Source organism: Sinohyriopsis cumingii, chromosome 12, assembly GCF_028554795.1.
Source record: "Sinohyriopsis cumingii isolate HCF-2022 chromosome 12, ASM2855479v2, whole genome shotgun sequence".
Taxonomy (NCBI): Eukaryota; Metazoa; Mollusca; class Bivalvia; order Unionida; family Unionidae; genus Sinohyriopsis; species Sinohyriopsis cumingii.
In genome coordinates this window covers 32,025,921-32,044,042 of record NC_142972.1, presented here as the reverse complement: position 1 = coordinate 32,044,042, position 18,122 = coordinate 32,025,921, and the positions used below count along the sequence as shown (strand labels likewise).

At 42.2% G+C, this 18,122-nt stretch overlaps 1 protein-coding gene across 1 annotated transcript in view; it reads left to right on the top strand.

The window, feature by feature from the left end:
- The window catches only part of LOC149786200 (N-acetylated-alpha-linked acidic dipeptidase 2-like), a 173,274-nt gene that overhangs the window by 41,316 nt on the left and 113,836 nt on the right, over positions 1–18,122 (top strand). Inside the window, exon 2 of the mRNA XM_089976557.1 lies at positions 16,938–17,116. Coding sequence (XP_089832683.1) covers positions 16,938–17,116 — 179 coding nt within the window. The remainder of the gene's footprint in view (positions 1–16,937; positions 17,117–18,122) is intronic.

Sequence of the window (18,122 nt, the reverse complement as noted above, 5' to 3'; positions counted from 1 at the left end):
ATGCTTGACTCGGTAGCGTGCAGGGCATTTATAGGTGTGTCTTGTCGGCCCAAAAGGTCTTTACCCGTTTGCAGCAAGACATTTTTGCCTGCCCTCATGAAGGCTTCTTTAGGGTTTTGTTTGTCGATGATGACATTTTGGAGAAATTCTTTGCCTTGCGTCAGTGCCGCATCTTTCAAGGCGTGCAATCCGCGTGTCACCATCGGTTTCAACACCGGGGCCACCGAACGAAAGGCCGATTTTAACATATCTCCTAAACCGTGTCCTCGTTGTCGTGCAACCCCTCGATACACTGGATACATGACTTACGAGTCGTGAGAGAACCGTTTTCGAAAATGGAGTTTCACCGTGACTTTTCCTTTGGTGAATGGAATATTTTGTCCCAAATCTCCTTTTATAGCAATGTTGACCGTGTCCAAATACGACTTGCTGACAGGCAAATAATGAGGATGCACAAATTCCCGGTGGACGTGATAGGTGTTTCCACCTTCCTGGTCACTGGTCGTGGTACTATCCACTTTGAAAGGAATGACACGCAGTAACGGTACAGAGGTGTGTCCCACCACGTTATACTCCACCACATCGGAGTACACGAACATCAAATTCAGTCCTTGGTTCAGTTCTACAGGGAATCGAGAAAACTTGTAAAATTCCGTATTGCTGTTGATCTTCGGTTTAAAATTTGGAGCCATTTTTGTGTCTGCACCTAAAATATCAAACAAGTCACGATTAAAACTGATGGACAACGTTTGGGTATCCTGAAATTTCATCAGTAAGCGACGAGCCACTTTATGGTACTCCAGGGTGACACTTTTTTTGACTCTGTTCAGGGCTTTGCCAAAGGTGAACTCGAACCTGGAAGTAATGGTGTCCACCAAATGTTGGCCACTAAAATAAAACCCTGCCGGAATTTTCAAGGTGTAGATATTGAAGGGTGAATTGTTGGATGGTCTTGTGTCCCCTGAAAACCCGATGTCATTCGTGGCTTCTTGTAATTGTTTTTTCAGGATTTCGACCTCAAAAGTGTTTTGCTTTTCGGTGATGTTTTGGATTTGTGTAGGGTGAATCATTTCTACTAAAGCCACTTCCCAGTGGGCTTCGTGATCTAACTGGATGGCTTGAGGTAATTTAGCCGTGTAACAGCACAACGTGTTGTGGGGAAACACCTCCATGAAACTGTCACTGGGTAAGGTTAAGTAAAATTGGTTTTCGTGACTCATAATTCCAGAGTTCTGTGGCTGTCCGAGGGGTTAGTGGATGTCAGAGGCGTGTCTCCGCCCAAAATGGGGTTCTGGTTGTGGTTGTTGTTGGAGTGGTGACTGGCACTGGCACTGGACACAAGGTTCCCGTGGTTCCCGTTCGAGGAGAATTTCAGGGAGGGATTGGGAAGCAGGTAACCGATGCAACTGCTCAATAAAATGGTCCACAATTGTTTGTCTCCATGTTGCAAACTCAAATTGGCAAGGGCTGCCCCGATGACACAATACACCACGAAGATTTGGCAGAAAAAGACGATTTGCGTTTTAGGCACACGTTCTCCACACCACACCCACAAGGGTTGTTTTTGTAAATCTTGCACAGAAGAACTAGGTGAAGGAGGAGTGATCGACGTAGCTGCGTCTGTGTGAAAGGACATGATGGTCACTTCTTTTTATAGTCGATGACTTGCGAAGCGTCGATCCAAGAATCAAAACTGGGCGGATATCCTTTCCAACGTACTTTGACTTCTTTGACACGTTGTTTGCCCACTTTACGGGTTCTGCGTTCGAGAATGCTTTCGATGTCGTACACGTCGTCTTCTTTTTTGGTGACACGTTGTAACTCGGGCAAATAAAACGTTCCTTTGAGCACTTCTCCGTTCATGTCTTCCAATTTATAGACGGCAGGATGACGGCCATGCACTCGTCCAGTGACGCGAAACAATTCGGTCGTCCAGTTAGGTAAGTAACCTTTGTCGAAAGTGCGTTTGGTTTTGCCAATGCGCACCCAATCTCCTACGGTCAACTCTCCACTTTTCTTGGGGACAACCCTCGTCGGGGACGTACCGAACAGACGCTCAAACACCAACACTTCGTTGTCGGGAGTCACGTCTTGCGGGGCACGTCCGATGCTTTGATGGTAAGATTGGTTGTACGCTTGCACCAGGTGCGGTAAGATGTCGATGTAATTCAGAGTGTGGTGATGCGTAAAATATTTCCACATGCGTTCTTTCAAAGTGCGTTGAAAACGTTCCACGATGCTGGCTTTGGTTTCGGGATTCTCGGTGGTAAAAAAATGAATGTCACGTTTCTTTAATTCTTTTTGGAAAGCTTGGTTCAGAAATTCGGTGCCTTTGTCCGTTTGCCATCGAAGAGGGTGACGACCGCTTTGTTTCAACACCCGTTGCAGGGCTCGCACTAACTCGCTGCTCGATTTGGAAGTCAAGGGCACGACCCAGGCAAATTTGGAAAAGACGTCGATGACACAAAACAAATATTTGTAGCCACGATTGTAGCTGGCCAAATGAGAGACATCGGCTAAATCGGCTTGCCATTGATGATCGATGCCTTCCACTCGGATGCGACTTCTGGCAAACTTGCGTCGAATGGGTTTGTGTAAAGTGTAGGTAGCTTGTTCTTGTAACCATCGTTGCACTTGAGGTAAACGGAGACTTTTCAGTCGCGTTTTGGCAGCACGATACAATTTTTGAACTCCTGCGTAACCTGCAGGATGCGAGGGATCGTAGTAAATGCTGGCTAAGACTTTTTCCATTTTTTGTGTTGGTTGGTGTGTTAATAAGGCACCCACTCTTGGAAGATGCTACTCTTTTTCTCTTGTGGTACTTTCTTGGATTGCAATGCTTTGCGTGTGCGACCAGCAATAGGTGTTGAAGAGGAGGATATCTGAGCTGGGGATATCGGTTCTTGTTTCACTTCTGTCTTCACTTCTGTCTTCACTTTCTTTTTCTCTTGTGATGAAGAAGGGGTGGCCATCATCTTTTTAATCCATCCAATTCTGGAGGTAGGTGGTGTTGTTAACTTGCGTACTTTTTCTGGTGGAATTTGAAACCCTTCTTCTTCTTCTTCTCCTTTTTCTGTCTTGGTCACTGGTAGTGGTGGTACTGGTACTGGTACTGGTGATGGTGCTGGACTTTTCATCAAGGTCTTAAAATCTTTCAGAGTGGGTAGAGCTGTTTCGTCTAAAGCTTTCTGGTGAAAGAGTTGCAGTCGTTGCAAGAGTTGACCGTACTTTTGCGATTTTTCTGTTTCGGACAAATCTTGGCGATCCATTAAGGACTGCAATTCGTGTTGTAACTGGGACATCTCGCTCAAATGGGGATTGGGAGGTAAATGCGGGGTGCGTTGTTCTTGCCACCGATGGTATTCCATCCATCGTTTGTAAGGCACTAGAGCTAGTTTTCGTCCTTCCATAGGGTTGTCAGGGGTCAATTCTGAGATCTTGGGACTTCCGAGGGCCTTTTTATCTTGCTCCCACCAGTCCTCCCAACATGGTTCCCAAGACTCCTTTCAGTATGGGGCCTAACAAGAGAGGCAAAATGCCTCCACGTTGGACCAACATCTTCTTCTTTTGACGAATGGGAATTTTCTTTCGAACCATTTGGCGAAGAACGTGACGATGTTTGCTTAAGCATTGTTTCTGGTGTTTGGACAAAGGGATCGTGCCTTTCAAAACGTTCAAACAACATTCGCACACGGTATCGATGACCTCTTTGGAGGCCGATTGAATGAGTTTTTTTCGTAGAGGTGAAGAAGCTTTGGACAGGACAGATAACATGTCCCCATGTTTGACTAAACGTGGTGGTAGTCCTTTTCTTTTCTTTCCTTGGGGTTTTCTGGAGGGTGACATCTTTGAGTCTTCAGGAGCACCAAAAAAACACTGATACCCCCGACTTGGTCACAGGTCTTTTTTATACTGGAACGCGTCGCCACTGATTGTCTTTACAGCGTATCAGTTTGAGGACAGGCATGACACGTCGTGGAGGGGTACGCAACGGACTAAATCGAGCCAGTTCTTGCTTGGACAAATCCAGTAAACTTTGTAACATACCCGATCTTTCATGGACTTTGATTTTGGGAGAAGGTACTTTGTATGCAGCAGCCACTGCCACTAAATTGGAGGGTCCTGCCACTGGGGAAGTTCTTTTTGGGGTCATCAACGGAGAAGTTCTTGGTGTGATCAACGTCTCCAAGTACTCTTCAGTTCTTGGTGTCATCAACGGAGAAGTGGATGAACGTGAGGCTGCCGGAGATGCGGTCACCGCCGTGGCAGGTCGTGGTTTGCGGGTGTAAGGTTGCGTCCTGGCTGAAGTGCCTCTCTTGCGACTAGTTTTCTTCTGTGGACTTTTCTTTTTCTGGGGGCTTCTTTTCTTTTCCCGGGGTGGTGTCTGGTAAGAGGAGGGTCCCGCCACTGGAGAAGTTCTTCTTGGGGACCTGGTCTTTTTCTTTTTCTTCTTGGGGCTTCGTTGGACTTTTTTCTTGGGGATAACTTTGGGGGCATTAGGATCCCATCTTAAGAGTGAGATAATGATGACCCCTCCTAGAGTACCACTCCCTCCAGGTTTCAAAATGATTTGTTTTTTTGTTTGAGTGTCGATGCGGGGATCGGCCAGTTGGACCAAAGCGACTTTGTTTCGATCGAAAAAGCGTTTGGTTTGATGAGGAATCTGAATGATTCCTTGGAGTATTTGACGTGTCGTCACCGTGAACCATCGTAAGACTTCTTTGAGACTAGTTTCTAAGACACGAGCTCGTATTTGTGGATTTTTTTCTCGACTGATGCCATACAAGGCACGAATCAATTTGACGGGAAGATGCGACTGAAGGGACGTCATGTTCGCACTGTGAGTGAGACAGACGAAAAAGGGTCTGAGGTTTTTAAAGATTTTTTTATGTGGAGTGAAATGAAGTCGAGGACGGAGACGTATACAGGACAGGCCCTCCGTCTTGGCACCAGTGGTGAAACAAGTGGGTACGAAATCGCAAATCCGCGGGGGTCGTAGGTTTCAAATCGACGAGTAAATAGGCGTGTGGAGTTTGAGTGGCATCGTCGTACGCCTGAGTCAGCCAAGGCGTTCCTAACTGTTTGGCTAAGACTTGCACTTGCGATTTATCTCGAGGGCTTTTAAACAAGACCACGTAATGCGCATTGAGACTGATGGTGCGATGGGCTTTACTTTGTTGAAACAAATTTTGGGTGATGTAAACGACACTGGCATTACGGTGATGCCCTTTGCGCGTAAACCACAGTTTAATTTCTTCTTCGTCTTCTCCTAACATGTCGTCGAAAATGACCAAATGGGTTTGACGGGAGTCAGAGACGATGCCGTCGTCTTCTTTAGGAATGCCTTCCACAAACACGATGGAATCGCCTTGACTTTCTCGCAAGAGGCTGTACGCCGATTGCCACTGTTTGTAACACCACACGATCCGCTGAGGTGGTCGATCGATCAAATGATGTTTATGTTCGATCAAACGTTTGACAAATTCGGTTTTGCCTGAACCGCTAGGTCCAGCAATGAGCATGTTAAAGGGATGGCGAAGATACAAAGTCTCCCAACTGGCACTATCTAAGTGTTCGTCGATGACTTTGACAGTGGAGGAAGAGGGAGCAGAGACAGCAGAGGTAGCCATAGTGTGAGAAATGTCACTTGTGACACGAAAACAAACAAGACAAGAGTTCATATACTTTTTTTCAGAACACGTTTATTGAATGTTTCAAACATGAATACGAAAGACAGAAATACATAAAAGCCAAAGGCTTAAGTATAAGGATAAAAGGCACATGATAACCATTAACGTGGAATAAACACAAGTGTCTGTACAACATGTTTTGGGTAATGTTCTAACCAGTTCTGTAGTAGGGGGTAAGGTCACACAAGTGTCCTCCCGAAAGGGTCTTTGAGGCCTGTCCACGACAGTCCCGTCCTGGGTGACGGGTTCTTCTGGCACCGTCACTAACACAGGTTGAAAAGTCGCAAGGCTCACAATCGCATTCCACTTCAGAAGCCCCACACTTGAATTGTGCCTGTCTAAACTTGTTTTGTGTCTCTCTGAAAGTATTCATCTTGTTCGCTCGGTCTTGGTAGTCACAATGAACTATCGATCTTGCCTAGGGTTCCTTTTTATATACAGACCAATACCGACGTGGCCATACGGTAAGGTGAAATGATTGGGAAGTCGCACTCGCTTCTGGTACACGATTTGATAGACTTTTTCCAAGGGTCGACTGACGATGTGGTGAGTGGGTAAACCTACAGTTTTGTTCGGTTGATAGGTGGTCACTTTAAAGTTTGCATCCTCTGCCGATTGCAAGGCTTCTTTCAATACCCCAAAGTTCACCACACGACTGGTACGATAATTCAGAGTCAATCCTTTCACTTTACACGTCGTGTGCAATTCTCCTTGTGGGTCCCGGTATTCGTAGCCGTAATTTTTGGGACCACCACTGACGAAACTTAGAATCTTGTCGTCGGGATGTTCGTCTGTCCAGGCTCCTAAACGGTCTCCTTCGATGTCAGGGTGCTGTTGACTCGGGTGATGGATGTAAATGCAACTGTCCGTGTCAAAGTACAGGACACGTTCCCCTAACAGTTCTAAAGCTTCGTACAATTTTAAGCGAGCATGAGCTGTCACGTAAGCCGCAATGATGACATTTCCAAAGGGGTCGTCTTGTACAAAGTCCAGATCTTCTTCGTAATTGACCAAGATCAAATCCTCGCGAACGACGTCCACGTGTTTCATGTATTTGGTTTTGTCGTGAATCATCTGAAAGTAGCGGGAAGGTTCTGTCAAATATTCCGTCTTGGGTAAACACGGTCGTTGTGCCATTTTACCCCACAAGGAATTTAACATCACTTTGGCAAACGACCGCCTGCCTTCGTTTTTCTCGATGTGGTCTAAAGAGATGCCTTCTTGTTCATAGTATTTCTCTTTGAATGTCTTTTCGTCTTCGGAAGTGTGACACCAGGAAGGATAGCCGCTGGCTTCTTGCTTCAGTTTCAAAAAGGCATCCACGTAGTCGGCGAAAATGCCTTTCTGACTGGGGTCACCCTTGTGGTATTGTTGTGTCTTGGGAAAATGGCAAATTTCGTACACTTCTAACAGTTGGTATCCCATGTCCAGAGCTTTGAACAATTCTACGCTGACCCAGGTTCCCGTCAAGGCCCGTTCTTCCTGGGTGTGCTGACAAGGTTGGTCTTGGTTGCACGTTTCGGCACAAGTACGACACAATGGAAACATCAGTTTGCCTTGACAATGGTGAGGTAAGACGGGATGGTATAGGTTCGTGGGAGGCAAAACTTTACACTTGATCAAGCCTTCGTATTGTCGAATGTTTTTCAGGTCGATGTGTTCCGTGAACAATTGTGGGTGCCCTGCAGGAAAGGGACAATATTTGCACACGTAAGGATACAACGAACACACGTCCAAGTATTTGATTTCTTCTCCTTTCTCTTCGTCGGCTTGGTACAGCAAACAGGTGGCATTGGTCCTTCCTCCGTACAAACTATCCCTCGGGTTTAGGGGGTCCATCAGCTTGTAACTTTCCACGGCACGTTTAAACTCGGGATTGGTTTTCATACGGTGATCGTACTCGTGTTCCCACATTTCCACCACTTGGTATCCTTGCTGTTCTAACCTTAGGCGTCGCTGACAAGTGTCCTGGTACAAGTCTTCCATGGTTCGTTGTAAAAACTGATTTTTAGTGCTACGATCAGGGTAACAGACGGGACATCCGTGAAATAAGCAACCGTTAAACTCGTACACGACCGAATACGTTCCGATGGTCTTTTCGCCTCCTCCGTTGCGGGCATGCTGAATCCATTTGTCTTCCTTGTCGCACAAGTAATGTAACCAACGTAGGGCTTTGACCGAGTACTGACGTTTGACATAGTGGGTCGTTTGAGGACTGATGACAGCCACGGTGTTTTCAGGCATGAATCGTTGTCGATACACTAAGGAACACGCTTTGGCAATGGTGCAAGCTTCTTTCAAAGGATCGACCCCTCCGTGTTCCATGAACAGTTCTCGAAATTTTCCACAGCAACGTCGTAAAATGTCCACGTCGGAACGACAATACTTTTACATTTCTTCCTGAAAGTCGAAGGGGTCAGAGGCATAAGCCTGGTACCAAGTGTAGAAAGCTTCTCGTTGTTCGGTACGCATGTTGTCGGGGTCGTAATAGTGAACCTCAGGCAAATGGGGTAGAACGGCGTGTTGATTGGCTTCAGTATTGAAAAAGTGTGGAAAGTACCCTTTAGCCATTTTTGTCATTCCAAACGTTTTAGGCATTCGATTCAAAGGCATGGCCAAATAGCTCATCGAATCTTTAAACTGCACTTGTCCCACTTGCATGAAAATGATTTTGGCTCCGTTCAAAGTCACTTTAGGACGTTCGGTGCCTTGTTCCGTATAGTATCTGAGAAGAAACTGTCCATCGTATCCGGAGAAATTGTGAGCCATCACTGTGGCATGACGATGACAATCTCCGTAACGTTCGATGTCCTCTTTGCTCCACGTCTTGTCGATGGGATCTAAGACCCATTGGGCAAAATCGGCTAACGTGTTCGGTCCTCGAAAGATTTTGTCACGCCCTCCGGGAATCTTGCTGCAGTGAGGGCAATGACTGAAGATAGGTTCTTGAATGCACTTCTCGCACGCTCGATGAGCCACTCAGAAATTAGGAATGTGAATGCCAGTCTCTTGCATGCATTCGAAATCGAAAAAGATGAAATTGCCTTTCTTCTTGTGACCGTCCTCTTTCTCTGGTTGGGGTTGGTATTTTTGCACGTAACACTGGTGTTTCAAGTCCACGATGTGGTGACAAATGTGACATTTTTTCTTTCCTGAACATACGTGTGCCTTGGCATTATTGGTACGTAGGCCTTGTCGACACGTAGGGCACAGTCTCAGCAGTTGACAAGCACATTTCTGCTGTGAACCTTGCGTCTTCAGATGTTGTTGGTAACAGGCAGGGCTGACAAACGTGCGCAGACAAGCAGGACAATGTACTCTTTCTTGTCCTTCGCTCAGACAGGGTGGAGAGGCCAAACATCCTGGGCATTTCCATCCGCAATGTTTGTGTTGCTCTCGATTGTTATAGCCATAGTCACATTTCTCACAGTAATAACTGTATCCCAGGAATCCAGTGATAGTGGTAATGGTATCGAAATGGTCATCGTGATAATAGACATGAATGTATTTTCCGTCCATAAAGTCTTTCCCTCGAAACAACAGAGGTCCGCGCACTTCTTGAGGGTGCACTTTCAAAGTGTAGCGTGGAGCTAGGACATCTTGCAATTTTTGCATTTCAGGAATGCCACAGGGTGTGTCTTTGGACAGTCCGGCTTGTTTCAACAGGAGTTCTGCTTCGTTTCGTTGTTTGGCTCGGTCCGATTGTTGAATAGTTTTCCAGGCTCTTTTCCATTCTGCCGTGTCGTTCTTGTTGGCATAGGTTCGTCCCACCACGATGGCTCGGGCTAAGCACATCTGGTCTTGAGGGTTGTTAATTTGGACGAGACTCTTTTTGGTGCTGCGAAGGTCGTTCACCAATAACACCTTATTGCGTTGTCCGGTCCCATGAGGAGGAGAGACGTGGGCCATTTTCAGTGTGGCTTTACCATCGGTGATGTCAAACTGGTCATTAGATTGTTGTACGTGTTGAATCTTGTCCATGACTTTGGAAGGGGTTAGTTCTGCGGGTCTGCTAAACTCGATGCAAACAGGGGATTTCAAGCTGTCGTGATCTATGGATAGTATCAAGCGATCGTCTTCTTTGGGTTGACATTGTCGCTTGAGTGCGGTGAGCAAAGAATCCCACATCTCGGTGATAAACCCTTCTGCTTTCTCCAACGGTACGTCGGACTTGAAATCTTTAAACTTCACTGTGTAGGTGTAAGCCGTGGTTCTAAATTTTCTAGAGGAGCGCTTTTCCGTCTCTCGAATGGAATAGTACTTTTCAGGGTTAACTAAGGGTGGTGAACTTTGTTCAGAGGGTTCGGATTCTGGTTCACTCATGTCCTCTTCAAAATCACTGGCATGAATTTGTGCCAAGACTTCAGCTCTGGTACGAGGCGATAGATCACGTTTCTGCCTCTTACTTTCTTCTTCTTCTTTCTTCTCGAATGAATAGGATCGTTTCATCTTGAGTGCAAAACGTCAAATGACTCAAGTTTAAACACCATAGACTAATTTATAGTCATGACAAACCAGCGTATATAAAAAGGGTGTGTGTCTTGTCCTTTCTCTATTCATTTCACTCTCAAGCCGAGCACAACGATGGAAGAGACTACCCAGATGGAACGTTTCATCAGAGCTTTGCGAGGGGTCATTAGAAAATTCTCTTCAGACCAGCCGAGGGACTACTCTCCTTCCTTTCGAGATAGAAGTCAAGATACTTGCTATATCTGTCAGAAGAAAGGGCATTGGTCTTCAGAGTGTCCAGACCGTCAAAAAAGAAAAAAAGGGGCTAGAAAAGACAAAAGTCAAGATACCTGTTATTATTGTAAAGAAAAAGGACATTGGTCTCCAGATTGCCCAAAAAAGAAACAAGAGGAGTCGGAAGAAAAGAGGGATTCTTCAGAAGAAGAGAGAGATTCTTCAGAGGAAGAAAGCAGCCAGGTGAAGAAAAAGAAACAGGAGAAGAAAAGAAGAAGGGAAGAAAGTGAGGAGGAAGAGGAGGAAAAGACTGTGTACGGTGAAGAAATTGAAAAATAAAGAGAGAGTAAAAAAAAAGAAACAGAAGAAGTGAATGTAATTTATAAAGTGTTCTGTTGTGAATTGTGAATTGGATTGTAACTATGGAGAAAAGAATACTTTAATTATATGAGGTAAGTGTCTTTGAGTTTTGATTTTAAAATAAGAAGCTACACTCACGCACTCATACACAGACATGTACTATAAGGGTAAAATGTTTTTTTTTTTGTTGTTGATTTTTGAGTTATTGGCAAATTGAAAGGCTATCTCTTTTCGAGAGAAGTGGGTGGCCCTGAGAAGGGCCTTTTTATTTTGGTGTAGGGGGTGAGTTTAAGCAATCAACTTTAACTGCCTTAAGCCTTTGCCACGGCCGAGGCCTACTTCTGATGATTGGGTTGAAATCACTAAGGGTGGTACGATAGGCTTAGTCACAGGGTTGGCGTGTTTAGCTCGGGAAGGTCGTATTCTCTTAGGTCGTGATAAAGAAGTCTGATACATTTGTTTCAGACTTCTTAACTCCGCTAAAATGTCCGACAGTACCGTAGCCGTTTGATTTTCACCCTCTTGTTTCTTTGCTGCTACTTCTTCTTGTTGTTGTTTTTTTCTTACCTCTTCTTGTTGCTGTTGCTGTTGCTGTAGGAGAAAAGCTTGTTCCGCTTCCTTTTGTCGTTGCATAAATTTCTCCAATTCTTCTTTCTGTCTCTGTCTAACATTCTCCACTTGCTGTAATGAAGAATGAGACGAAGGCTCCGGAACAAATTCTTGCGAGGTAAGAAAATCCACAAAATCCCAATGTACCTCTTCTGAAAGTAAGTCCGGGTTCCCTTGGGCGGTCTCCACTGCTGGTGCACCCCAATGGATCGTTTTCTGAGTTTCCGTCATGTTGAATCACTGTCGCATAGATTGACAGCACACAGGCGCTAGCGAATCTATATAGACCACATGACGTCACAGACTGCTCTCTTCGGATTGGATGCGGACTGACTGAATTTTGTAACGCGTGTTCGGATTGGTGAATGAACTCAATCCGTTTCAATCCTTCCTCTACCTATAAATAAGCGCAGTTCACTGCATTGATTCACCTGTTCTCGTCGCCTCACGATGTGGACCACAGTTGAATCATCCACCCTTGTGTCTTCCATGATGTTTAGGACGGACATGCTCATGTATGTCCGGTCCAAGTGGACTGTTGTTGATAGGACAGATACTAGTCTATGGATGAGAAGAGTTTACATAGAAAGACAAGGATGCCTCAAGAGGGTACTTGTGTATGGACCTGCAGTTAGAAGGAGTTTAAGAAGAAGAAGAAGATGTGACAGATGCCGTCTATGTTAATATTAATATTAACATAAACCCAAAGGCCCTTTTCAGGGCCACCCACATTTCTCGAAAAGAGATAGCCTTTCGATTGCCTACCCCTTTATAAAAATTTAAAAAAAAAAAAAAATCCCATGTTCAATTCCCCTTGTCCCTAAAGTAGTTTTTTTTTTCTAACATGTTCAATTCCCCTTTGTCCCTAGACAAACCCACACTTTATTCCCATGTTCAATTCCCCTTGTCCCAAGACAGACCCAAACTCTATTCCCCATGTTCAATTGCCTTTGTCCCTAGAATCGATATTTTTTTTCCATTGTTCGAATGCCTTTGACGCTGATCTCAATATTTCCTTTTTTTTCCTTTCTCCAATGTTAAATTCCATTGACGCTAATCTTACCCAGGGTTTTTTGCCCATGTTAAATTTCCATTGACGCTAATCTCGCCCAGGGGGTGTTTTTAATGCTAATTCCCATTGACGCTAATCTCACCCCTTTCACTACTTGCTTGTCTTTTGAAACAATCATTACGGGCAGAGCCCGCTGTCAGATATTTTGCCTTAGCCTTTTTGCCGGTCAGGAAGCCATCCTTAAAGCTGACAGTTGGCTGACAAAAATCTTTACGATGTGATGAAACAAACCTAATTAACTGATTGCTCCGGTGGCTTAAGTGGTTACAGAGTCTGCCTTGGATGCAGTAGGTTGTGGGTTCGAACCCCGGCCAAGTCATACCAAAGAAATATAAAAAATAATACTAGCAGCTGCCTCGTTTGGCGCTCAGCATTATGAGGTTAGTGTTAGGGACTGGTCGGCTTGGTGTCAGGATAATGTACTGGGTGGGATATGATGCTACACGTCTGCACCAGTGTTAGACGTAACTACAAACTGCCACACTGCAGACAAATTGATAAAGCTGCGTTACAAATCCAAATCACACACACACACACACACACACACACACACACACACACGTTTACTCAATAAATCCCCTGGTTGTGGTGAAATCAACGGTCACAGAGCTTAACGTATTCTGTTTGCTAACTGCTGTCATTTTCTTGTGCAGCAATGGGTAAACCAAATTCAGTATTTAAAAATAGCTAAAGACGAAACTAAATCACGCTAGGGCAACGATGTGCACGGTATCGTAACCCGAGTACATTTTCGTTCAGACGTAATGCGTAAACATTAAGTTCACTCAATTCCGTGACAATGTGTGGCCACATTACGCGTAATCGAACTATACCGGGAAAACCCTGAGTCTTTTAAACTTGACCTTTTACCTTATTTAGTCGCGATTTACAGCGGTTTTACATTGAACTCGAGCGTAATTTCCTAATTTTTCGACATTTGAATCAGAGAGGAAATCCACTGGAAAATAAATGAACAATTCCTTTGTAGTTCGCCATTAAAGATGAACCATTATGATAAAACATTAAGGATAAAAGATCAGGTATCATCACAGTTAGGATAAACGATCAGCTGTCATCACTGTAACATGGCAGTGGGAAGTGTTTAGGAGGGATTAACTGTCGATAATGCATTTACAGTATCTAAATAAATTGAAATTTTAGTCTTCTCTAAAATAAAATTAGTGAATAATAAGTATCAGATTAGAAACTTTGGCATTAACATTTTTACATGTTTAAAATTATTTTTTATTTTCTTTAACTTCAGTTTTTCATTTTCATTGCATTAACTAACTCTCGTGATACCTTCCAATAGTGGATATATTGAAACTAATTCTCAGTCGAAACCTTTGGACAGCATTAAAGGTGATTTCAGTGATGGATAAAAATAACAGGTAAAATTATGGTTAAAAAGAATATGCAAAACTAGTATGTATTGTTCTTAGTTAAATTGCTTGAAATCTCAGTTAAACAACGGACGTGGATTGCTACCGGATAGAGTGTGTGCACTTGTTGTATCTATATATATTCAGTCTTTACATTTAATACAGCTAGTAGACAAATCACTGTCACACAATATAATTAGTAGAACAGACATAGCCAGTAGACAAATCACTGTCACACAATGTAATTAGTAGAACGGAAATAGCTAGTAAACAAATCACTGTCACACAATACAATTAGTAGAACGGAAATAGCTAGTAAACAAATCACTGTCACACAATATAATTAGTAGAACAGACATAGCCAGTAGACAAATCACTGTCACACAATATAATTAGTAGAACGGAAATAGCTCATAAAAAACAAATCACTGTCACGCAATACAGTTAGTAGAACGGACATAGCCAGTAGACAAATCACTGTCACACAATACAGTTAGTAGAACGGACATAGCCAGTAGACAAATCACTGTCACACAATACAGTTAGTAGAACGGACATAGCCAGTAGACAAATCACTGTCACGCAATACAATTAGTAGAACGGACATAGCCAGTAGACAAATCACTGTCACGCAATACAGTTAGTAGAACGGAAATAGCTAGTAGACAGATCACTGTCACACAATATAATTAGTAGAACGGACATAGCCAGTAGACAAATCACTGTCACACAATATAATTAGTAGAACGGAAATAGCTAGTAAACAAATCACTGTTACACAATACAGTTAGTAGAACGGACATAGCCAGTAGACAAATCACTGTCACACAATATCATTAGTAGAACGGAAATAGCTAGTAAACAAATCACTGTTATACAATACAATTAGTAGAACGGACATAGCCAGTAGACAAATCACTGTCACACAATATCATTAGTAGAACGGACATAGCCAGTAGACAAATCACTGTCACGCAATATAATTAGTAGAACGGACATAGCCAGTAGACAAATCACTGTCGCGCAATACAATTAGTAGAACGGACATAGCCAGTATAAAAATCACTGTCACGCAATACAATTAGTAGAACGGACATAGCCAGTAGAAAAATCACTGTCACGCAATACAGTTTGTAGAACAGAAATAGCTAGTAGACAAATCACTGTCACATAATATAATTAGTAGAACGAAAATAGCTAGTAGACAAATCACTGTCACACAATATCATTAGTAGAACGGACATAGCCAGTAGACAAATCACTGTCACGCATTATAATTAGTAGTGTTACGTATATTTGATTTAATCTGTGTTTGATTTGATTGTTTGTGGGTTTTGGAATCTTTTTATTTTCTTTACATGTCAATGTAATGTAATTTTGTTTACAAGGAATTTGATATTTTCCAGAAAATTCAGTTTGACCTGGAACTTTCCATAAATACCTTATAACAGAAACACTTGTTTCTATTTTTGACTTAGTCCCTGGCCTTGATTGAGGGTCAGGTAAACAACTTTTATTCTCGGAGTAAAATGATTGGTTCTTATCAAGGACATACAGGGGCTACGTGATATTTATATGTAAACATGATCACCTGATCCTCTATTTCGCAATTAGGCATTTCCAAAATTGCGAAATACTTAATATTAATAGTGATGTTTAGAGAGAGAGACCTCAGAGTTTTGGGGCTTTTAAACACTTGATGTCAAGTTGTTTTCTTCTGTTGTGAATAGTTTTGAGTTTTTGAGTTATATGTTAATTTTTCTTCAGATTGTTTGGACTCTAAAGGATTAATTCGTTTCTCTGGAAATACTATTGTAGTCTTACAGAATTGTTAAACAAGGACATTTCTGGAAAATTTTATTCGGATTTCCAAAACCGGAGGATTAATTATTGTGTTTCTACAAGGACCTGTGGACTTCAACACAGTACAAGTTACAGCATACGTCATTGCCTTCCATCTTGGATTCTTCGTTGGGACTCGAACTTGAAATCATTAGAACATTTCATTATTAGGACTTACAAAATTTTATTCGTGGATTATTCTTGGATTATTTTTGGATTTGATTATGGAAACCGTAAGTTATTTTTTTCTTCTTCATTTTTTACAGTATTTTTCCAGGGAAATAAATTATTTATTATAGTTTTCAAAGCTTGTTGTTTTCACTCTTTCTTGTGTTACTGTTTATTCGAGCCTAAACACGTAACATAAGAGTAGAACGGAAATAGCCAGTAGACAAATCACTGTCACAAAATATAATTAGTAGAACGGACATAGCCATTAGACAGATCACTGTCACACAATATAATTAGTAGAATGGACATAGCCAGTAGACAAATCGCTGTCACACAATATAATTAGTAGAATGGACATAGCCAGTAGACTGTCACACAATATAATTTCTACCGTCTGCTCTTGAATCCAATCTATGTGGTTAGATAAATTGAAGTATTTAGATATCTCATTTTGTCCAGATATGCAATAAGTGTTGTATTAGCTTCATTTGAAATTTACAGGTATGACCTATACATTGTTTAACGCAAGTAAGGTAAGTTAAATGTAACAAATGGTACAATGACTGGTATATTTCAGGTTTGTATGTGTGGTTTTGAATGTCTTGGATTTATTCAGTTTCATACTAAACTTGCAACTGACTTTGTGACAAGTTTTACCCATGACACTATAGTGTTTTATGGGTAAAGATAAAACTAGAAAGCTTTTTCGATATCTCTCTGCATATCCGTTCCACGAGGATATGAATTTTGTACAACTGGTAATCTCAAGACCTCGGACTAATTTTGCCTTTTAAGCTGTACTATTACACGTAGTTCGCTGCTAGGTGTAATTTGACGTACTTAAATTGAAATTTCCTATCGTCTTTATAGACAGTTATGACGCGTTTGGGAAGCAGAAAATGCGTTTCTTGGTTCTCTTGCAGAAATAGGGATATTTTGATTTTTTCCGTCCATGTGAACATGTGTAAAAGTTTTAATTCTCCTACACCGTTCAAAAAAATTTCAAATATAATTATATATTTGCCTATGAAGAATGTTTTGTCTAGTGGACGATAGAGTTGCTTTTTTTGGTTAAATTGTAAGCCACATTTTTTGTTATTTTTAATTTTTACTGTTTTCTTCCGACAGATGGATTTTCGAACTCCAGAGCCGAGGAAAAGAAAACTATGCCAGGTGCTGAAAGTGATGGGGTTGGTATGTTTGTGTCTGGCGGCGGGGGTCTTTATTGGGTGGCTGTTCTTCCACAATTCAGGAGGCAAACAAGGCTGTGAAAATCAGCATAACAGTTATCAGCAACATCAACACGAGTAAGTTTGCATAATTTCATATCTGGTAATTTTCCAGTAGTTATTGTATGTTTTTTAGAGTTCCCATGCGCCTCTTAGTGGCTGTCAGTTCATGGACCGCTGCTATATAATTCTATCAAGTATCAGACACATATTTCACATGTAACCATATCTGTCTCTGCTTGTGAAGTGTACGCATTTACTTCCTAGTTTCAGTTAGATATCATCTCATAATATATCAGTCTCTTGAATAAATAAACAAATAAAATTTTATATTTGCTAGTTTAGGATTATTTAAAAACAAAAGTTTAATAATTAAACCAAACTAAGGACAGTAACATGGCCTGTAACACATATGTATCGGGTCAGTCACATGTCAAGTCGAATAAAGGGTTATATTTTTCATAAATGTTTTAAATAAGTTTATACTCTTTAGTTAATCAATTTTATTTAAATTCTGTTTTTGTTTTCTAACACGACAACTTGACTGTAATTGATCTTTGTTCACCGTGTAAGCTCGTTTATTTAACAGACAAAATCTAAATTGGCAAGTAAATTACACGTCGTTTGTTGTTGTTGTTGTTGTTGTGGGGTTTACGCAATGTTTCAGCACACGATAGGCTATACCTGGCGGCCAGTATTAATAGTGGAGGAAGAACCAGGGAAAACACCGGAAAGAACCACCAACCCACGAGAAGCTAATGGCTAACTTTCTCACATACCCACATAGGCTGAATCCGAGACTCGAACCGGCGCAGACAGAGGTGAGATGCCAGTGATCCGTAACGGCGAGCGCTTTAGACCATTCGGCCACTCGGGGCCACCACGTCGTTTGTAAACATCAGCAAACATGTTTATTTTGATGCGTCTATTATGTACCAGAAGAAAATGGCAATTTATAGAGAACATAATTTTTACCTCAAGTTCATGCCAAATCTCAGTAATCTCCAAAATTTATTTCACTAATTACTTCTTACAGTGAATATCAGACTCGTACACGAGGCATAGAAGACTGTTTGATGAGTTA